Genomic DNA, 23904 nt, shown 5'->3' on the forward strand with positions numbered 1-23904 from the left:
CTAATTAAGAAAATAAATGTCCGAAAAGCTCTGAAGACTTAAATGGAACAAAAGAACTTTTATAAATATGCACATATCGTAGCAAGATTAATTACAACACATAACCAAAACACAAGGACCTAACCCCGATCAACAAAAATCAATCTCATTACGAAATTGCAAAGCACTAGTTCACTACCAAAAGAGTGACTCCCCAAATCCCTCATGAAGCTTTAAAGCTTGACCGGTTGGAACCCCGTGGTGGGGCACAAAAATTAGCTTGACAAAATGAAGGTTAGATCGATGCCACTACGTCCCCTCTTGCACTTGATCACCTACATACATATATAAAGGCATGAGGTAGAGTCCAGTGAATAACAACAGTGTAAAGAGGTTAAGAATGATGTCCTTACTGTAATTCAAATCGGTTAATTATAGCAATAAAAAGAAAATCATAATCATTTGCTTAGCAGATTCCTATTTCACACAGAAAGCATAGTAGTCATACGTGGTACATCTAATAGTAGAACAATGCAGACGGTCACGAAGACCGAACAATCAAAATTGATGGACGTGCCATCAATACAGTAAACAAAAGTTCCAAGGATTGGAACTGACAGAGATCTCTGTAACAATAACAGTAAACAAATGCTAAGGATACCACGAATACAGTTCAGAAAAACAAGGCAATCATTCACTTAAACAGAAAATGTCATTTCAGAAATGGAGTATAGTTTAAGTCAGAAAATACTTATAATTGAACATATCTTTACACGATTGTTACTCACAGTTGGCTCCTGGGAACGCATGGGTAGGATGCAGTGTTTGACCTACACAAACTGATTTAAACACAATGGTTTAACATACAATCCTCTCATGCAATCACTTCATAACCTATTCGTTAGTCACTAATTTTTCTTGTATTCATTGATTACTTTCCATTATCTTCATGAGATGCAAATGTACATAAAAACACTTGAAAACCATGCAACCGGAGACCCAAAAGTCAGAGAAAACAGAAAGGAAACAAAATTGAGCCGGCCTTGCTGACTGCATGTGCGGTACCCTTGGTCGCTCTAGCGAGCAAAATGCAAAGGTGAACAGGTGAGGGCCCGTGCGGTGGTCTAGGTTGCTCGAGCGGTGGCCTGGCCGCTCGTGCGGTGGCCACAACCGCTCGTGTGGTCCCTAAGCAGAATGCAAATTGAGCAAAAAAAGATTTGGACGCTCATGCGGTGGCCCAAGCCGAGCGAGCAGTTTGAGTGAAGTTCTAGTTCGAAAATCTACTTCAAAGGTGAAGCTCAATTTTTGCAAACCCAACTTCAATTTCATGCAAATCAAAACCCAAAACTCACAAAAACATGTTGAATGAGAAATTTCTAACTTCAAACAAAAGTAAAAGTTTCAAACAAAACTCAATTTCTATTTTAAAGATCACCACTTAGAATTTATGGGATAAAAAAATCAAAACCATGCAATTGTAAGTTTCAAACTCAAAATCCATGGAGTTTCAACCTCCATCTTTAAGAATCAAGCAAGAAACAAGTGCTTGATCATGAGAAACACCATGTATGACAAGATTTGAGGCTATTTTCTATGATTCCTCTCTTTAAGGTTTATACTTTCAACCTGCTCCTCCCAACTCCCTAATCCAACCTAAATTCTACAATTCCATGTGTGAATTAACTCAATTTCAAGAAGTTAGAAGAGGAATGTTACCTTGGAAGGTCAATTTTGTGCAGATTAGCTCAATTCCCCTCTTAAGTTCACCTTCTAAGTTTCTCTAGAACTCTCTTATCTCTCTCTCAAATTTGGTCTCTTTCTTTCCTTTACTTATTGTTGAGTCCCAACATAACAAGGTGAATTAGACTCTAACCACCTAGTCCAACATTTAATTTTAACCTTAGAATTTAATAATTCAGACAAGCCTTTTTCACACACTAACATATCTGTCAATCAAAACATACTTCAAATAACTCATGGCACACAATTAACACACATATAAGCATATAAGTCACATAAAAGCACATAATTAAAGTAACCTTCAAATTTAGCAGTTAATCAAGGAGGTGGGTGTTACATTTTCTCTTTCCTTTTCCAAATTCCTGCCTAAATCTCTCAACTAAACACAACGTAAGGGATCGTTTCGATGATTTGAAATGTTTATTTCATTAGATTTTATTCACACAAAAAAATCAGATGTATATGATAATTATAATTATATAATTTTATTATATTTATCTTAAAAAAATAAATAATATATATATCTATAATTTTCAAAATAGACTATTTATTTCTTTGAAAATAAATTTAATAAAATTATTTAATTATAATTATCAAGTCAATTTATTTATTTTTAATAATCTACACATAAAACTCAATAAAATAAACATTACATATCATCGAAATAGTTCCCGTGATCGGCCTATGAACATCAACAACACCCTAGCATCTACACGGTGGACTGTGGATGGAAGACAAGCATAATATGTGGAGTGCATGCACAAATATGATATGATTAAGCTTTTTTTCAGATTCAAAATCTGAACTTGACTGTCAAGTTATGCGGTGTTTGGTTATAGAATTTGAGAAGAGATTTGAAAAAGAAAATAAAAAATATAGATAAAATATACCTAAATTTTATCTAATTTTACACACATTTTCTATGTTCTTTTCCAAATCACTTCCCAAATCTCCTAACTAAACACAACATTAGGTTTCATAGAGCTTATCACGGAGCCGTTTTGATAATTTGAATCATTTATTTTGTATATCATTCATAAAAAATTAAGTCTATCTGATAATTATAATATTTTTATTTTATTATATTTATTTCTGAAAAATGAACAATAAATATGTTTTTTTAAAGATAGGCCATTCACTTTATTTATTTATTTATTTTTATAAATAAAAACAATAAAATAAAAAATTTATAATTATCAGAACGACTTATTTTTTTAAAGAATAATATACATAAAAATTTTAAAAAATAAACGATTTAAATAATTAAAATAAAATTCATGATAAGCTTTATAAACTTTACATGATGATGAAATTTAAATTTTTAGGCGATCCTCGACCAAATAATAATACCCCGTAATGCCATGGGTATCTAAAAATAATTTCACAAGGGTTTAGCTTGTGTCGAGTTCGAGATCGGATTGAATGGTACTGTTAGACTCATTGGGGCTCATCATGGGTCTAGTTTTGATAATCCGAACCGTTCAATGTGTAGAACTCGTCGAATACTTTACGCCTATTAAAAATCATGTTGATCGGATATCGATAACTATGTGATCAAATCAGTTATGTATAAATAAAAATGGACGGTAAATAAATTAACGGTTGACAAAAAACTATTTTAATCACATAGTTATTGATGTTCGATCAACATGATTTTTTATAAATATATAGTACTTGACGAGTTCTACACATTGACGGTTTCAATTATCAAAACAAGAGCCATAATGAGCCCTCATGGACCCAACGGTACTGTCCAGTCCGATCTCGGACTGGGCACAAGCGGAACCCATTTCGCAAATAGAAGCTTCCGTGGCCTCTGATAGACCAAAAACCCAGAGAAGGGTAGACATAATACAACGTAACACAACCACCACAAAAAGTGGTGACTAGGACTCTGTTGTTTTGTCACTTGTTCTTTACAGACAAAACAAAGAAGTATTGAATGTTAGTTACTCTGCAAGCGAGTCCTACTGTTTCTTTGTAGAATACCCCTCACATCCATTTTAGAGAGACAGAGAGGAGAGAGATGGAAGGGGGTGATGATGATGATGATAAGGGTATTGTATGTGTAACAGGTGGTACTGGGTATGTTGGATCATGGTTGATCATGAGGCTTCTTCAACATGGTTATACAGTTAGGACTACCATTAGATCTTACCCTGGTAAGGTTGTCTTTACCTTCTCAAAGTCATAGTGACAATCTTTTGTAATGTGTTCTTTGGGTACATATGAAAATCCTACTGTGTCCTCAAATTTCTCATATATTTTTAGATCATCTCTAATCTTTATATTTTATTCAGATTGAATGAGAAATATTCAATAAAAAGATTCATTTGATATGAAGCACTATAAGCTCAAATTTAGATAAAATTGTCCAAGTGTTGAGTTTGAGTGGAAGCAATGGATTAAAGAAAATTAGTGAAAAGTTTGGGTAAAAATTAAAATAGTAGGTAGTGTCAAGTTTGAATTGGATATAAATTTGTATAAATGAAATGGGTTTCTCTTTACTTGAGTAAAAAATTGAGCTTACTCAATTTGGAATAAGTTTGAGGAAAGGAATAGAGAGGGTTTTAATGATTTTTGACATAAATGTTTTTTTAACCATACAATTATGATTTGAAATTTCTGTATCTTGAGATTCCCTAATACACTTTTAGTGATCATGTTTTGAAATTCTTTTATCTTAAGATTCTCTCCACATTGTGCGATTAAGAATGCATTGAATCAGAGGAACAGAGAATCCCCAATTATTTTCTGGGATGATGCCGCTAGTGCTCTAGGGTCCATAATTGATGGTTTCAAGAAACTGATAGTAGTTCCATAAAATAAAATAAAATACAAAAAATATATAAAATATAAAAAAATAAAAAACCTAATAGTATAACTGAGCTTTGTATTGTTCAAGCTTGAGTACTGTTCAGCAAATATAGTATAGATTTACTTCATTGAACTTTCTCATATAAATATTAGTGCATTTTTGGGTCACCATGAAAATTAGTTTAAACAGAGTTAATCCCAAATCAATATGTTTAATTAATCAACTATCAGGCTTTTGTACATTTAGATAAATTTCAATTTATGTTTCCAAACATTTCTATATATTTTAAAATCCTTTTGTCGCTCTTATAATGTTTCAGAAAGTTTCCAAAGCATTTACAAAATGTGTATGTTTCCATGTTAATCGAAACAGCACACAGAAACTGACTTCTGAAAATTTTGATCCTTGGCGAAAGAACTATCTTCAACAGAGCGTCCTAGATGCACCTTGCCTATATTTAGTTCTTGAATCTTACCGGAATATGGAATAGAATCATAGTAATTAATAGTAATACGTTCTATAGTAAAACATGAATCATCTCCTTCATAGATTTCTCGAGATATTTTCTTACGAAGTTCTGTTATAGCATCTATAATTGCTTCTGGTTTAGGTGGATAGCCTAGCAAATAAACATCATAGAATTAGCTTATTGACTTCCTGGCATTTCCCATAATTTACATGAATCATTATTCTTCCTTTCATGGAGTTGCTCCATTAAAATCGCTCCATATTTATAAAAAAAAAAATTTAGTGCAATAATCATGACAAGAAGTTTTCTTACAGCATAAATTCAACTTACAATTGTCTAATTGGTACTTTTGAACCAAAATTTTAGTATCAATGTAAAGTTGGGAAACATTAAACACTTGCGAAATGTTTCCAAACATTTGTGAAATATCTACCAAATGTTCTACTTCCATGCTAGTCGAAACAACACATTGAAAGATGGGAATTTATATGTTTATTAACACTTACCAGTATTTGATTCTTTGACCAGACAGCAATAAAGAAATTAGCTACCTAACAAATCTACCGGGCGCATCAGAAAAGCTCCAAATCTTCAATGCCGACCTCAACCACCCCGAGACTTTTGACAGTGTCATTAGAGGATGCACAGGAGTCTTTCATGTTGCTCACCCTGTTACTTTTGAAGAGAATGTACCCGAGGAAGTCACGAATGAGAGAGCAATCAATGCAACCTTAGGCATTCTACAAGCCTGTGTAAATTCAAAGACGGTGAAGCGAGTTGTGTACACTTCTAGTGCATTCACTGTGTTGTACAATGACAAGAATTTAGGCATGATTGATGAGAGTCACTGGACTGATATAGATTATGTTAGAGCACAAAAGCCCTTTGGAGCTTCATACATAATTTCCAAGACATTGGCTGAAAGGGCAGCCTTAGAATTTGCAAAAGATCATGGATTAAACCTCGTGAGTTTGATTCCTCCTATGATCATCGGCCCCTACCTTTGTCCTCACTGCCCCGGTTCAGTATATACAGCGTTGGCTGTGATTTTTGGTACGTGTTATCAACCCTACTTTCTAATGCGTGGTATAATGTTGTCAATTTTCAATTTTCCGTGTACAAAAAACAAATTGCAAAAAACAAAACGTATGAAATGTTTGGCTGAGGGGGAGGGGGAGTGCCTGTAATAGGAATGACAATTTCCCCTGCCCTGTTCCAAAAGTGGGGCCGGGACGAGTTTTCTTCTCCCTACCCCCTTGTCTGATAATATTTATTAAAATATAAATTTAATTTTCCTAAATATAATATGACTAAATCACTAAACTATTACACTTAACATTCATTTTCATTTCTTTATTTATCATCTTCCATCATTGAAGTCTCAAAAATTTGCTTGCTCGATTGGTTGCTGACAGGTTTGCTTCAAGGGGTTGTGTGGACAAGTGAAAACATATTTTTTTGTGACTATTTTGCAAAATTTTGAAAACCGTTGCCATTTTTTCGAAATGAAAACAATTAAACATATTTTTCTTCCCAATTCTTAAATTTTTTTGAAAACTAAAACCTTACCATATACTGATCTGTTCGTTTTCGTTTTCTGTTTTTTTAACAATGTTTTCAATATATGCAGGTGAAGAGGAACAATATAAGCATCTTTCTAAAACATCTTTGGTGCATATAGATGATGTAGCCAATGCACACATCTTCCTTCTGGAAAATCCTAATCTGAAAGGGCGGTACATTTGCTCCCCGCTCGAAGTTACAATTGATCAAATTTGTGAATTTTTGTCTGCTAAATACCCAGAATATCCGGTTCCTAAAGCTGAGTAAGTTACAATTTTTTTTTAGTTTTCCATTTTTATCTTGATTTTTTTCTCCAAGGAGAAATATTAACATATGATCACTACTTATTTCTAGCAGTTTGTTGAATGGAATTGAAGAGTCCAAGTATTCCGGCTTGTCTTCAAAGAAACTATTGGATTGTGGGTTCAAGTTTAAGTATGGATTTGAAGACATGTTTGATGGAGCTATTCAATGTTGCAAAGAAGGGGGTTTAATCTAGTATGTCATTATTGTCTTTAAAAAAAATAAGGATTATAGTGTTGTAATAAACTAAAGATGCATCTGTATTTGTGTTTTGTGGAGGGAAAAGAAAAAGAAATGAAAAAATATGAATGAAATAAAAACTATTTTTTTTCACTTTTCTCTTTGATTTTCTTCTCTCTTGAATCTAAACACAGGTTTGGTTTGGTTTGGTTTTGGAATCAGTTTCCATTTTTTGGGAGTATTTTTTTAACTAAAAAAAACTAATAGTGTGAAAAAAAAAAAATACTCATCATTTATACATGGTTTTATCTTTTTGAGAGACATAAATAATTTTTAAAAAATTTAAAAATATCTTTTAGGTGTTTATTTTTATCAAACTAGTTCAACTTTGAACTTGAGAGAATTTGAGGAGCCTGTAGAGTCTAGCATGGGTTCTATTCTGATGATTCAAATCGTTCATTTTGTAATGCCCTCCTCCATATACATTATTTATGAAAAAATTAGGTCGATTTGATTCGAAACATTTTCATTTTATCACGCTTGTCTAAAAAAAAAATGCATGGTCTATTTTGAAAAACATACTTGTCATTTATTTTTTCAGACACTAAAGCCTCGTTTAGGAACATGTTTTTTTAAGTAACTTTTTAACTTTTTGACTAAAATGTGATATAAAAAAAACTAGTATGTTTGGGATGACTTTTTGACTTTTTACGAAAAGATGTGTAAAAAGTAAAGAGAAAATAAAATCTTTGACTTTTGGTATGAGTTGTTAGTTTTTTGATTTTTTTAGTAACTTTTTGACTAAAAAAGTCACTTACCAAACTAGGCCTAAGCGTGCTAAAATAAAAATGTTATCGACCAAATTTTTTCATTGATGATATATATTGAGAGTCTTAAATTATAAACAGTTCAGATTATCGAAACGGAATTTAGATTTAAATTTGGGAGAAATTCAATACTTCAAAAAAAAAATTATGAAGACAGATTTAGTGAATAATTCGGATTAGGCTAGTGGATCTGGAAAAAGCAAGTTGTACGAGTGGCTGAATCTCTCTTAGTAGTTTTGTTGTTGACTCCCTCAAGAAATTGCTCTGCCGAAATTTCTAGGTTCACTGAAATTTATAATCACACGAAGATACTCACTTTAGAAAATCAGTTTATAAGGGGAGGGTATTCAAGAAGTTTGTATATGCGTGACCAAGGCTTATGTCAAGTATCAATTTGGGATTGTAGTATAAAATCATTTTTGGGATTGTAGTATAAAATCATTAGTAATGGTACATGTAAGGGTATCTCCAATGGGCTATCAATTTTTTTTATTACATTTGAGTAAAATTTTAAGAACAAATTCTCTTTTATATTAAGTGTTCTAAATGAGGGTTTTGCGACTTCGTCAAATGACTGGTCGACCGGGATGATGACCGGACAAATATCTAGCTGGTCGATCGGCCAATACAAAATTTTCACAATTTTTCTTCTTGAGATGATCATTCGGGAGATCGATCGGGAGGTCGACCGGCTAGTGTAATTTTTTCACAAATTTTTGCCTTGAAGTGGTCATCTAGGAGGACATCCGGTTGTGAAAATTCAACGACAATGAATAGTGATTTGATGAAAGGCACATTGGTGTCCTCAGTTTGATGAAATAAAAATGAAATTCTAGATTTGATATCGATTTGATGAAACCGTTGGAGCTGAAAAAGGAACCATTTTTCATCAAATTCAAATTCGATGATAAATTTGATACATGATTAGAGATGATCTAAGACACTGTAAAACGACCTAAATTTCAAGTTATGTTTGGCATGAACTACTTTAGCTATTTTAGTCAAAAAAAAGACAAAATATTTAAAAAATCAATAAGATAAAATGTCACATCCAAACCATAATCATTTTATTTTTTTTCACAAAAGTCAAAAAGCACATCCTAAATGAAACTTTTTCATCAAGCTAAAATAACAAAAAAAAATCAAAAAGTCAACCTACATCTCAGACAAAGGCTCAATTCAATTTGTTAAGTTAAAAGTTCCATCAAAATAAGTATTCAGCTCAATAAACTTCTATATATTATAAAAAATTAAGCTAATCTTTGTTTTCACCTTATTTATTTATTACTTATAATAATAATAACAACAGTAATTCCCAAAATTCCCATGTTTGGCTGGTTTATAAAAGGTCTACCTAACCGTGAGAGAGCATGTTAAGATATAAATAATAAAATTATATTTTTCTACCAAAAAGTTTTTACATGGGTTAATAATTATCAACTTCGGCCTCATTTGACAACCTTCAGTTTTAATAAAAAAAAGTCATTATAAGTTGTCACATCACCCTCTTTATTTTTTTATACATTTTGTTGTAAAAAGCTAAAAATTTACGAAAATAATTTGCTCCCAAACGAGACCTTAATCAGGTACAATGGTCTAATTTCAGGAATCTTTTAAGTTTCAAATTTTATTGTGCACTCAATTTATTCTATCAACCAATGAGAAAATAACATTGGCCCTGTTTGGTAGAGCTGTGGGAAAGTGATTATAGCTTATGCTTAAATAGCTTATAGCTTATAACTATGAATATAAGCTGATTTCTGACTTATAAATTAAGCATCTCTTGTCCCACTCAAAGAATAAGCTGATTTCTTACTTCCAAAAAGCTATAAGCTAAACCAAACACATCAAAATAGCTTAAATTAAGCTGAAAGCTGAAATAAGCAGCTTTTAAGCTGCCCCAAACAGGGCCATTATCTACATGCACATGATTGATTTTTGGGCGAATTACACTAACAGTTCTTATAGTTTGTTACTTGTGTCACTTTGAACCCTAATTTTTTAATTGTGACACATTTGACCCTTATTTTTGAATTTTGTTCCAAATAAGAATAATTGAAGATACTATTGCTCAATTTCAAGGGCAAAGTCACTAATTTGATAAAATATAAGCTAATTTGACAAAAATAAATGTCAAAAAAATGTTTTTGAATTTTTAAAAATTATTTCTACCCACCAAAGATAAAATTATTTTTAAGGTCCCTAATAATAGTAATTTAGAGAATAAAGGACACCAAAAAAAGAGATGATGCCTTAAGTCCCTCAACTAGAATGGACACTTTTTAATTATTTTTTAGACCAAAATACCCTTCACAATCAACTGAGAAAACTCAATTGGATTCTGATGACTAAGTTCCAATACTGATATCCAACCATCTTCACGAGCAAGAGTAGAGCAGAATTAGGGTTTCACAATCATCTTCACTATCGACATTAGGGTTTCATTATCTTCTGTGAAAATCTTTTCCATTCCTTCCTCACAAGTTTCTTTGACTCGTTTTCACTGTTCATTGTCATCTCAGTTCATCTTCATCATAGTACATCTTCGTCTTAGGGCATATCAATTCGTAATCCTCACTCTGGTAAGTTTTTCTATAATCCAACAAGTTTTTCTCTAGAAACACAGATAATTGCATTTTATATTAGTCTTCCATTCATTAGGGTTTCAATTTCGTAATAAAAGCTAAACGAATTTGAAAAATGTTATTTCTCCGCGCTTTGAACTTATTCTTGAAGCTTGTTGTGCGATTTTATCTATAAATTTCTCCGGCATTTGCTTGATCTATATTTCTTCTTTGAATTTTCTCTGGCATGTTTGTTCCCCTATTTGTTTGTGTTTATTCCCCTATTTTCTCTGGCATGGTTAATTTCTCTGTATTTCTCTAAGTAATTTTCAAGTTCAATTCATTCAAATTTCTCTGCCCTATAAATTTCTCTAGCATTTTAATATTCTGTGACTTGCTAGATTTATGTTTCTTTTTTGAAAATTTCTCTCTCATGTTTATTTTGGGGGAAAATTAGTTTAAGTTCCCTCTCCCATTTTTAGTAATGAAAGAGATCCACAATATTATTTTATAATGTCTAAAGTGCTTTAACCCCACACTGATATATCACAGAGAAATTTGACTTCTCTCTCTACCAACTTCTCTATTATCGAATCTCTCTCTCTCTCTCTCTCTCTCTCTCTGTTGCATCTTTTTTCTCAAGAAAAACCTTCTGAAGCAGCCTGAGGCTCTAATGAACAAGATTAGAACTCTCGAATCTCAGACCAAGGACTCCCTCAAAGTCCTCGAGAACCGAGAGGTCACAATTGCCAATTCCGTCTCTACCGCCCTCAACAAGGTCTAGTATTGCAAGGCGGCCGCTCTCGATGCCTTCGGTTGCAGTGACGGTGGTGGAGAAGGTGAAGTTGATGACGGCGAGGGCTTTCTCATTAAACTGAGGAATTTGTGTATGAAAATGGACGCTGAGGGTTTCTAGAGGTTCGTGACGGCTAGAAAGAAGGAATTTGACTCAATAAGGGCTCAAATGTCGGTTGCCCTGGTTGACTGTGTCGATCCGGCGAGGTTCGTTTTGAAGGCGATTTCAGAGGTGTTTCCGGTGGATAAGAGGTCAGAGAAGAGTGAGAGAGTAAATGATTTGGGATGGGCTTGTGTTTTGATACTGGAATCTTTGATTTCGGTGGTGATTAATCCGATTTTCGGGAATTCGAGAACTTTTGAATTTCTCTAGAGTGGTTTAAATTTTCTCTAAATCAGGTAAGAACAAAGAAAATAAATTTTGAATTTCTCTAGAGTGGTTTGAATTTTCTTTAGATCAGGTAAGAGCAAAGCAAAGAAATTTTGAATTTCTTTCTCTGGAGTGATTTGAATTTTCTTTGGATCAGGTAAGAACAAAGCAAAGAAATTTTGAATTTCTCTGGAGTGCTTTGAATTTTCTCTAGATCACGTAAGAACAAAGCAGAGAAATTTTGAATTTCTCTGTCTAGAGAATTTCTGAGTTGAATTTTCTCTGGATTGATATATAAGGCCTTAAACATTATGAAAATATTGGATATTCTTTATGCTATAAAATCTTAATACTACAGACCCTAACAAAAAAATCCCCTTTATTTAGTTCAATTCTTGTTTTTCTCCAAATTTCTTTGTTGTGTAATTTTCTGGAAAAACATAAGAAGGTTGTTCCTTCTTTGCCATGGCTTAATTTTCTCTACTATGTTTAATTTTCTCTGGCATGCGTAATTTTCTCTAGCGTTTTAATTTTCTGTGGCTTGCTAGATTTATGTTTCTGTTTTGAATTTTCTCTGGCTATATTTTATTTCTATATGTAATTTTAGCAATTATTGAAAATTTCTCTGTCATTTTTATGTTGCTTTGTTTATTTTCTCTGGCATTTATAATTTTCTCTGGCCAAAATACTTTTCTTCCTTGTGTGTGTCTACCGTGTTTAATTTTCTCTAGCTGTGTCTGTAAATTTCTCTGACATTTTAATATTTTGTGGCTTGCTAGATTTACGTTTCTTTTTTGAAAATTTCTGTGGTATGTTTATTTTGTTCAATTCTTGGTTTTCTTCAAATTTCTCTGTTGTGTAATTTTCTATGGCATGTTTATGTTGCTTTGTTTATTTTCTCTTGCTAATTGTGGAATGGAAATTTTCTCTGACTTGCCATGTTTAATTTTCTCCGGCATTTTAATTTTCTGTGTCTTGCTAGATTTCTATTTCTTTTTTGAATTTTCTCTGACTATATTTTATTTATATATGTAATTTTAGCAATTATTGAGAATTTCTCGGGCATGTTTATGCTGCTTTGTTTATTTTCTCTAGGAATGAAAATTTTCTGTGGCTAGATGTATTCCACAGGAAAACAATTAGTACTCTGACATCTAATTTTTTCTGACATTTATAATTTTCTCTAGGTACCTTAGTTTTCTCCCTGACATGTTTAATTTTCTCTGGGATTTAATGTTGACGTCTTTATCTTTACGCTTTCATTGTCTAGAAAATGATGAAACGCAAAAGTAGCAAAACACGACAAACTTCTCATGAAAAAATAGAAGTCCAAGTCGATTAAACAATAACATCAAGATGAACCAACTTCAAAAGACTTAAGTTCAAAGGGAAAAAAAACTTGTTAAACTCCAAAGGAAAATAGCTAATTATAACATTCAATACCAATCAAATCTCTCATATGTTGTCTCCTTTTTTCAAACACTTAAATTCAATTCAAACCAAGTTGTAAAACTTCAGAAGGCCCCATTCTAGTATTTGATCCAAGCTCTAACAACGAGAATGATGGATCCAAGGAAGTGTAGGAAATCAGATGATGATGTAGTTGCAATAATCCAAAGATACAATGAAAAAACAAAAGCATTCACAATTGATAAGAAAAACTTGACCTTTACAACCAATGACATGACCTTGATTTTTGGTTTGGAAGATGGTAAAGGTGCCATGTCATTAAGATACTCAAAGAAGCCAAACACCCCATTCCTAAGGCGAAGATTCCCAAAGGAAACGAGGCTCACTGGTCCTGTTGTAAAGAAGGCATTGGTCAAAGCAATGAAAGGGAAACAACCAAATGACTTCAAAGATATAGCAATCATTGTTACCTTGTACTTGTGTCTCACCCTATTTTTTACAACAAGTGGGAATTCAATAGGGTGGTTTTTTATCAAGTACATGGAACCCCTTGAATCATTGAAGAAGTATGATTGGCCACAAGTAATAACAACAACATTGATCGATTTTATAACAGCATTGCACAAAACTCCAGAGAAAGTTACGTGGTGTGTCATTGCAGTGCTGGTAAGTAGAATTTCCATTTTCATTTACCGTTATGATACTTACAAATTTGTGTGTTTAGTAAAATTTAAATACTTCACTTTCCATCACAGTTTTGGCTATGCAAACATGCAACTGTCATTGACTAAGAAGACAATAACACAACCGAATTCCCAAGATGTGCCAATTGAAACCTGCAAAGCTTGACCAAATAGTTACAGAAGACACCAATCCAATTTCTTGCACATCGACAGGTTAGATTTCTATCGCTACTCAAGTCTCAATGAAATTCCAAAATTTCTTTCACCTTGGTTTGTTTGTCATCAATTTATATGGAATAACTTATAAACCAATGTTAATCAAAATTTATCTGCAATTTTCTCTGCAATGTAATCACTTATATGGAATAACTTATGTGCCTTGACTGATTAAGATCAATTTTCTCTGAAATTTTAATTTATGTTGCTTGTTTGATTACCAATGGTTTATTTCTACCCTTGTAATGGATTTTCTCTGAAATCCAAATTTTTCTAACCATAATTATAGTAACATTAACTTATATGCTTTGATTGATTTTCTCTGGTATCTGAATTTTTCCTGACCCATCAAATTATGTTGCTTGTTTCATAATTTTCTCTGACCCATAAAATTATGTCCCCTTGTGTGTAATTTTCTCCATAATTTTCTCTGACCCACAAAATTATGACTCCTTGTGTGTAATTTTCTCTAGCCTATAAAATTTTCTCTGAATTTTTTTTCCTATTAGTTTGATTTAGAGGAATTTTATCTGGCATTTGGTTGATCTTGTTTGAATTTTTCTCTCAATGAAATTTTAATATTTCTCTAATAAAAGACCCTCCTGTTATAGGTAGATAACGAAAAACTAGTTAAAAACCCATCATAAGAGTTTTGTCTTGGTAAAAATAAAAAGAAAGAAGCAAAAAAGGCATTGGCCAAATTCAAGCAGACATTAGAAGAAGAAGAATGAAGAAGGAGAAGGCAACAAAGAAGAACAAGAAGCAAACAATGGAGAAGAAGATCAAGGAAGTAGTGCAGAAAAGGAAGCCAAAGAAGAAAATAAAGAAGTAGAATACAAAGAAGAATATGAAGGGAAAGAAGAAGAAAAAGAAGACAACGAAGAAGAAGATAAGAAGAGAACAATGAGGAAAGGGATGGAGAAGAAAATAATGAGCGGATGAACCAACATCGTGATAGCATTTGTGGGTCAACAATGCAATATCCTCAAGAATCTGAGGAATCAAAGGATGCTCAAATTGCTAATCTACATGAAAGACTAAAGGCACTTTCTAAATCCAAAATAGAAGAGAAAAAATGGAATCAATTACTTGAAGAAAAGGACATTGCAATAAGAATCTTGACATCAAATAATTCAAAACTTCAAGAAAGAGACAACACAAACCAACTGAAACTAAGACTATTGGAGGTTCAAAAGAAGATGATAAAAAAACAATTCGATAGTTGAGGACTTCAATTTTAGAGGTTGAAACTGAAAATCCTAGATTGCATGAACAAATTTAAGAACTATCCGTCAAACTAGCAATACAACCACATCGAACACCAACACAAGTTCAATCCCAAGGTCAGTGAAAATCTTGAACCACAAAAAGTTATGTTCTTTTGTCAACATAACTCAGAAAAATTTCTATTTACTAAAATTTTCTCTGTCAATGGTAGTTTTCTCTAGAATTTAAATTTCTCTGACCACATTAGTTTGGCCAGTTTGATTTCTGCTGCTTATTTGATTTTCTCTGTCTATTTGCTTTTATATGTGTGTAATTTTCTCTAGATTTTGTAACTTCTTTGACTACATTGATTTTTGGAGCTTGTTTGATTTTCACTTTGTATAGTTGGAATGGAAGTGGAACAACAACCAATAACCCAACAAGAAAAAGTGGCACACAAACAACAACCAAAACAAAAGACAAAAGTCTATGGTAACTGGAAAATATTGAATCAAATAAATTTATATATTGAAATATGATCTGTTACTTAAGAGAAATTTAATTTTTACGGATATTTTCACTGTCTACAGTGAAAAAAGATCCTACATCAATGATAAAGAATTTAAAGGCAAAAGAAAGGAAAGGAAAACAAGATCCTGACTTTCAATATCCCAAAGTTGTGAAGATCACTAGAGATTCAAAGCAAGATGCAAAGCCAATAGAGCAAACTACCGAAGACAAAGAAATACTTGATGCTGATGACTATGTATTGCCTCAACCGACAAACGTCAGAAAATCTTGAATTTTTTCACAAAGTCTACCTATTGCAAAATTGATAAAAGGACATGTCAAAGATATCTTATAACATATATCAAATGTGTCTGGACTAGATTAAGTATAACAAATAACCATTTACTAACTTATATTGCATTAACTATTAAATCCCTTCTTTGTCATCTTGTAGGGCTTTCATCTAGACAAGTGAGTTGAATATCATTACTTTTGAAGATTGAAAACCTAATAAAGGAAAAAGAAATTGCCAACAATGTAAGTCTTTCATCAAATTTCTTTGTCATGTTCCATAAGCATTTATAAACCAATATTACAATTATAAATGATATTTTCATGTCATTGATGGTTATGGAGAGATATTATTTGCTGACCAAAGGAGAAAAGGACAACAAGCAAGTTCATTTTTTTTTACATGCATGAGCTTGGTATGTTACTACTCTTTTATTTGATTTTCTTTGAAATTTACTTACTACTTTCTCTTGTTGAGATAATTCTTGAAGCCAGTTGTGTGACTTGTCTAATTTTCTCTAGCTAGTAGTGTGCATTTCAAATTTCTCTATATGTATATTTCTGAAATTCCTATCATTTCAACTTTATGTAACCATTGTTTGATTTTCTCTGGCCGTAGAACTTTATCAAGATGACAGAAAATCAAGCTTTCCGAATATCATTGTTTGACAAGCATCTTGAAACCGCATGAAGGAACTACAGGTTTCTCCATTCCCAATAAATAGTGGTGGCATCAAATTTTCCGAATATCATTGTTTGACAAGCATCTTGAAACCGCATGAAGGAACTACAGGTTTCTCCATTCCCAATAAATAGTGGTGGCATCAAACTTTCCGAATATCATTGTTTGACAAGCATCTTAAAACCGCATGAAGGAACTACAGATTTCTCCATTCCCAATAAATAGTGGTGGCAATGAGAAGTCATTTGATGAAAATAATTAGACCTTGCTTGTCTTGGACAAAAAAGACAACTTATGGAGGTACTACAACTCGCTAAGAACAATTAGGGAAGGTGTACACGACAAATATCTCAAAGATGCAAAACAATTGGTAACGAGTGCAAATTTCTCCGATCCATGATAATGTTTATGTAATGATAATTTTCATAGACTCTCGTTAATTTGTGTCATTGTGTGTTAATTTCTTTGTTATTTAAAAATTATCTTTTTTGTAGCAAGATTATGTAGAGAATTTTTTGAAGCATGCCTTGAAAGAAAAGCACAGTCACAACCCTCGTTTAAATTGATAGACTCACAAAACAAAAATTATGACTTTCAATATGTCGACAATGCTCCACAACAAGCCAATGATTCGTAAGTTTCATACAACATCTATAAATAAGGTAATTTGATTTGAATGTTTCTCAAAACTAGTTATACCTATAATTTGTATGCAGTGTGGATTGTGGCCTCTTTGTATGCTACATAATGAGACAATATATCAACCATGTACCTATCAACTCGACATTGTCAACACAAGACGTAAGGTTGATGAGGGCATAAATCATAGAAAGATTTGCGACCGAAGTTGGCCGGTCATGGACATAACCAATTCAAATACCATTATAAGAAGTACCAAACTAGTGAAAAGAAGACAATGTACACAAAGTAATTAGGATTAACCCTCCAATATTTTTTTTCATATATTGAAGGCATGATGATGTTTGACATATATGTATATATCTTTTTTTGACTAATGTAAATCTCAAAATTACATAGCTATTAATGGTTAAATATATATTTTTTATAATGCATGCTAAGTGGTAATTGTCAATAAAATGCACACAGAGAAAATTCTATGTCTGAAGAAACTTCTCTGGTTTGAAGTTACCAGAATTTCACAAAGAAATTTATCTCGTATCATGCAAAGAGGGTACCTATATGATCATGTAATTTGTAATACACTGTGTTGGTACAAAACAATGCACAAAGTAATTCACCACCATCAAATTCAAAAAACACAATGCAGATAGTAATTTTCTCTGTTATTAGCAAATTTCTCTCGATGAATTTGACTTCAAAAAACACAATGCATAGAGTAATTTTTTCTACCAGTGGCAAATTTCTCTGGATGAATTTGACTAGTATTATAAATACACTACCCAAAGTATGTTTCAAAAAACACAATGCACATAGTAATTTTCTTTGCTATTGCCAAATTTCTCTAGATGAATTTGACTGGTATTATAAACACACTTCCAAAGTATGTTTTAAAAAACACGATACACAGAGTAATTTTCTTTGCTATTGGGAAATTTCTCTAGATGAATTTGATTACTATTATATACACACTGTATAAAAGTACATTTCAAAAAACACAATACAGAAAGTAATTTTTTTTGCTATTAGCTAATTTCTCTGGATTAATTTGACTGGTGTCATAAACACACTGCCCAAAGTATGTTTCAGAAACACAAGTGCATCGATCCAGAAAGTACATAAACAAAACGCATAACAAACATATTATTTTTTTAATAAGATCCATACCCATACAAATTTCTCTCTGTTAACCAACATCGAAAAATACAACATAAATTCCTCTAATATCCTCAAATGTATTATTCAATCAATAAAATGTATTATCCTCAACTATTTAATAAAGGTTCCTTCCATGTCCTCTTATTATGGCAACCAATACTCTTACATCGACTACACTTTATCACCTTTTTAAACTCTCCAGTAGAACTAATTATGTTCTTCTTTGGCCTCCCAACTTGTTACGACCAAAACCCGTCCCTATAGGTTTAGCATCATAACCGGCTAGTAATCCTGGGATTACCAAATGCCTCTGAGACAGATTAACATAATATTAGGGGCTAGCGGAAGCAAATAACAAATATACGACGTCTATTGAGCTATGCAAACTTAAATGAAACAGAAAAATTTTAAACCTTTTATATACATATTTACACATCATCGTTACGTCATCATATATGTATATACAGATTAGACAAAAATGGACTTAGCCCTATTTACAAATTAAACAAGGACTTCTTTAACTAAACAAGAAAACAAAACTTAAGCTTTAATCACATAGCCATAACCACTTGACATATCCGGAACCTCCACGGGAGGCACATAGGTTGGCTGACAAAAACAAATTCCAGGTAGACGCCTCTAAGCCCGATCACGTGCCTGGTCACGTGCCTGGTCACCTACATACATAAATAATACAGTATGTGGAGCCCAGTGAATAATAACAGAGTAAAGTGTTTAATGAATGTCGTCCATAACAAATACAGAAAACAGAATTCAGTTTATATCAGAAGTGGATTCATATTCTTGTTCAAAAATCAGTATTCATAATAGAAATGGAATCAGAATCATATTCATAATCAAAATTTACAGTTAAGTGTACGTGGTATATCCATTAGCACTAACAAAAACAGTTGACCCATAAAGGGACGACCATGAAGGCATATAGTTGACTCCCGTGCACGGAGATGGTACAGTTGGCTCATGAGACATATAGTTGACCCATGAATAGGATGTATACAGAGGGATCCATAAAAGTTGGCTCATTAGACATATAGTTGGCCCATAATTGGGACATAACAGAACAAATAACAGATGTCATTTGAAACTAAGGATGCCACGAATATATTTCAGAAACTTAGACAATCATTCATTCATACAAAGCATAGCATTTCAGAAAATTGATCATTTCATATTATTCAGAAAATACTTATAATTGAACATAGCTTTACAAAGCTATTACTCACAGATAGCTCCAGAAGCAGATCAGACAGATTTGACAAATTAGATGGATCAGGCAAACGATAGCGCGTGACCTACACAAATACATAACATATATACATTGAAACACAATATCACTTCCTTGATCAAACTTGACTTCTCTTGTCTTTTCTGTCTGAGTAATCTGAAATTTTACTATGTGTATTCTTTCTTATCAAATGAATCGGGTTCTTATTTCACGTATTTTTTCATTACCAATTCCTTGTTTTCCAAATAGACTGATTTCTTACTTGGCTTCTTAATCAATTATTACTACATCAATGATTTATTATTTAACCAACTAATTTATGTTGATTGTTAGCTTATTAATCTTCATTGAGATAGAAATCATGTCTAGAATGCTTGGGAAGAGATGAGAATGAAAATATGAACTAAATGCAATTTTTCAAAATATGCTAAAAATAGTTGTTCGCTCGAGAGAACCTTTAGTTGCTCAAAAGTACTGGAAGCCCTTAATGTGCGCTCGAGCGGTAATTAGTCCGCTCGAGCAGTCTGTAAAATTTCTAGAATTCTGAATTTCTCAAAAATGGTTTCCAAATGCATCTTTCAATCTTTAAACTTACATATCTTGATTAAAACCTTGAAAACACTTTACAAAACATAAACACTTATTTATAAATCATTTACTTAAAATCTCATCAAGTTGTCAAAACTTAAATCAAACTCTAGCATTCAAATATTTTCAAACTTCTTTTTCTTTGAAGAATAAGCATGAAATTAAACATAAGACTCATGAATTCTTGAAATAAATTCAATGCAAAAAGTTTCATATATCAATACTTTAAAATCCAAACTCAAAATCATGAAACAAAATTATTAATTAATTTATTTCAATCAAAACCCAATTTCTTTCTAATTTCATGAATATAATCCCAAACTCAAAAATAATATGCTTAAATTAAATAAAAATTCTTAAATTACATTACATGCATGGATTCAAATTTAAAATTAAACCAATTCCTATCTTTCATAATAAAATCAAAACATTGTTTAACTTTATGATTAACTCCAAATTTCCATAAACTTGATTTTTATAAAATTCTTCCTTCTTCTCTTCAAAATATGAAATTGCATGGCTCAATTCTTAAAAACTTCATTGTGCATGTAAATATACATCTCGTATATATCAATGTTTCCAAACCCAAGCTTAATTGAAGAATTCTTACAATTATTTCCATATTTATTAACCTTAACCATGTTCATGAATTAATTCTTTAATTTCTCCAAATTACATGTATGTAAAAACAAGACTCAAATTCATACAAGATATTCAAAATCAAACCCAAAATAATTAATTTCTAAGTTAATTTCCGTAATCATGAACCTAACTTAACTTCTTCATCTTCCTGCCAATTTCTTTTTAATTATATGCAATTGAACCCAATTACTCCTTAATTTAAGCTATTAGGTGACTTATCTACAAGATTTAAGCTTTAATTTCTTACATAAAGTTTTGATTTGTTGAATTTCTTGTTGAAGATGGAGCTTCCTCTCTGCATTTCTCCATTTTTCATCTTTTCTTCTCTTATTCTCTCTTGAACTCGAACTCAAGTGTGTTTTTTTTTTCTTTTGTTTAACTTTCAAACTTCTCCAGCATACACACACTCACACATTTCTTCATTCTTGACTTCAACTCTCTCTCTCTCTCTCTCTCTCTCTCTCTCTCTGTTTCTTTTGTAAATGAACCCACTTCTTCACCTAATGAAATAAATACAACACACGCACTCCACTCTTTACATTGCACACGTGCACTCATCCTTAAATTCCAATGCATCACTTACATGCACACACATACACAGATTTGCTTAGGACACCCACACCCATTTATACCCTCAATTTTAGATTATTCCATAATTCAATTTATGATTAAATTAAATTAATTAAATAACACTTGTCTTAACAAATGTCAATTAGCATATAATTAAATTAATTATAACTAATCACAAATCTCACATAATTTAATCAATTTAATTTGACTTCCATTATAGCCCAATTAATTATATTTAAATTTATCATTCTAAATCAGATTTTTAATCAAACTCCCAAAAGGCTCCAAATAGTTAATTAAACTTATTTTCAACCTCAATTTTGGTTTCTTAAATCATTAAGGCTTTCAATTTCAGATTAAACTTCAAAATCTTCGACAATAAATTACACATTCAATTGAACACTTCATAAATAAATTTAATTCATAATAATCTTAATTCCCAATTCTCATGACTTAATCAACTCCAATTCGGACCCACTTAATAAAATCTCAATTTTACTAATTTGAATCGAATATTTAATTAACTCTCATATGGTCCGATATTCGAAATTAAAATAATTCAATTCACCAATTATACTCTCTCGAGCCATTTAGGCTTTCAATTTCTAATTCCAAACTAAATCTTTAATAGAATCATATACGAATCAATCTCCATAATTTTCATAAATGCCAAATTAAATTAGAATAATAGGCAATTAAAATTCAAATCTTCTTAATTAATTAAATGCTAATTATTATACGTGATGGGGTTGTCACACAGCTGGTCTCTTACTCAATGGAGGTAAAATCATAGCATCATCAATGCTACACACAGGTTTTTTAATAGTTAGGACTGGGCCAATCGAAAACGAGTATGCTTGATGATACATATCAGCATGAAAAAATGGTTCAACAAATGAATTCAAATTCTTTCCACTCCTAAAAATTACAGCAACAACATATTGACATGGATACCCATTTATTTCTCGTTTTTGACATGAACAAATTCTCAACCCAAGATCAACCATAGTCGAAGGAAAACAATGCACTTCAAGCACATTATCAGATGATAAACTCACATTCCGCGTCCTCCCGTCCATGAAAGCCTTCTCCAACACACTATCTATACGAGGACAAAGAACTTTATTCCATTTACTAGAAAGTAGCCTCCTATCAGACCTCATATTCATAATTTGTAACCGTATCATGTCCACCAAATTTGTTATTGGCAAGTGCCGAGCTTCTCGTATCTATGAATTGAATGACTCAACAACATTTGAATACATTTTGCCATAACATTTTCCCTCAAAATATGTATCACTCCAATTTCCATATGGTAAATTTCTAAAGAAAACACTCACAATGTCTCCTTCCTCACTTTTTAATCCATTTAAATTGAAATGGAATGATGCCTTTGTTGGCGCATATGCACATTCTGAAAACTTGGACACGATCGTCTCCCTAACCAAATTTGTGTTTCCACATGATAACCTATCCCTCAAATTTCTCTTTAGATATTCAAGACAAAAGTCATGATAGCAATTAGGGAAAAACCTAGCAATTCGTTCCACAATATCACAATGTCGATCTGATATGAAACTTATCACCCTCTCTGATCCCAATAATTCACATAAATGTTTAAGGAACCAACACCAATTGTCTTTATTCTCAGCATCAACAACGGCAAAAGCTATAGGAAAAAACCTTATAAAACAAATATGAACAACCATATTAGATATACAAATGCAGAGAAAATTAGAACAATAAACAACCAGAGAAATTTCACACTGTCAAAATCCAAAGAAACTACACGCAGTGGTCAAATCCAGAGAAAATTCACACAGTGGCAACATCCAAAAAAAATTCACAATGACCAAATCTAGAGAAAATTCACACAGTGGCAACATCTAGAGAAAATTCACACAGTAACCAAATCTAAAGAAAATTCACATATTGGCAACATCCAAAGAAAATTCACACAATGGCCACCTCCAAAGAAAATTCAAAGTGTTAAAGAAAATTCACAAAACATAACCACAAAAATAGAAAATTCACTCAATTCCCACATGTATAGAAAATTCACATACTTGAAGAAAATTAGATATATTTACAATTACCTTCATTCTCATCTTTCCCCGTTGCAGCAAGCATAACTCCTTTGTATCGTCCTTTCAAAAATGTTCCATCAAGAAACAACAATGACCGACAATATTTGAAACCAGCAATGTATGTATGAAAAGCCACAATCACTCGTTTGAAACACTTGTTATCTTCAAAATCTAACTCAAAATGACTATCTGGATTGTTCTTCCATGTCTCATCAAAATACCATCGTAATTAATCGAATGACAAACAAGAATCCCCATTTGTACTACCTTTTGCTTTTTCAACCCCCAACCAACCATAGTTATAACTGATTGAGACCTCATACTTGTCTCATTTCTTTAACAACATCCACTGGACGAGTTAAAGGTTT

The 23904-nt window shown here is 32.1% G+C and overlaps 1 protein-coding gene and 1 long non-coding RNA gene across 5 annotated transcripts; one reads left to right on the forward strand and one right to left on the reverse strand.

Moving 5' to 3' along the window:
* Positions 1-3553: 3553 nt before the first annotated feature.
* LOC114258342 (vestitone reductase) lies at positions 3554-7205 on the forward strand. Of its 3 annotated transcripts, none has more exons than XM_028198305.2 (4): positions 3554-3881; positions 5535-6059; positions 6637-6832; positions 6927-7205. In XM_028198305.2, the coding sequence occupies exons 1-4, from the start codon at positions 3746-3748 to the stop codon at positions 7066-7068; spliced, it is 999 nt and encodes a 332-aa protein (XP_028054106.2). In that variant the 5' UTR covers positions 3554-3745; the 3' UTR covers positions 7069-7205. The 3 variants fall into 3 exon arrangements, with proteins under 3 accessions (XP_028054106.2, XP_028054105.2, XP_082725744.1); XM_028198304.2 differs by having other exon boundaries at positions 3568-3881; positions 6924-7205; XM_082869618.1 differs by having other exon boundaries at positions 3634-3878; positions 5532-6059; positions 6924-7205.
* An 11212-nt stretch (positions 7206-18417) lies between these two features.
* Positions 18418-21347, reverse strand: LOC145790812 (uncharacterized). 2 transcript variants are annotated; one of them, XR_014330038.1, is made up of 3 exons: positions 21127-21347; positions 19648-19716; positions 18418-18713 (listed from the first exon to the last, which is right to left on the reverse strand). It is a non-coding gene; the product is annotated as an uncharacterized LOC145790812 (long non-coding RNA). The 2 variants fall into 2 exon arrangements; XR_014330039.1 differs by lacking the exon at positions 18418-18713 and adding an exon at positions 18751-19080.
* Positions 21348-23904: the final 2557 nt, after the last annotated feature.

This window comes from Camellia sinensis, chromosome 5 (genome assembly GCF_055761805.1).
Source record: "Camellia sinensis isolate YWXY chromosome 5, ASM5576180v1, whole genome shotgun sequence".
Classification (NCBI taxonomy): Eukaryota; Viridiplantae; Streptophyta; class Magnoliopsida; order Ericales; family Theaceae; genus Camellia; species Camellia sinensis.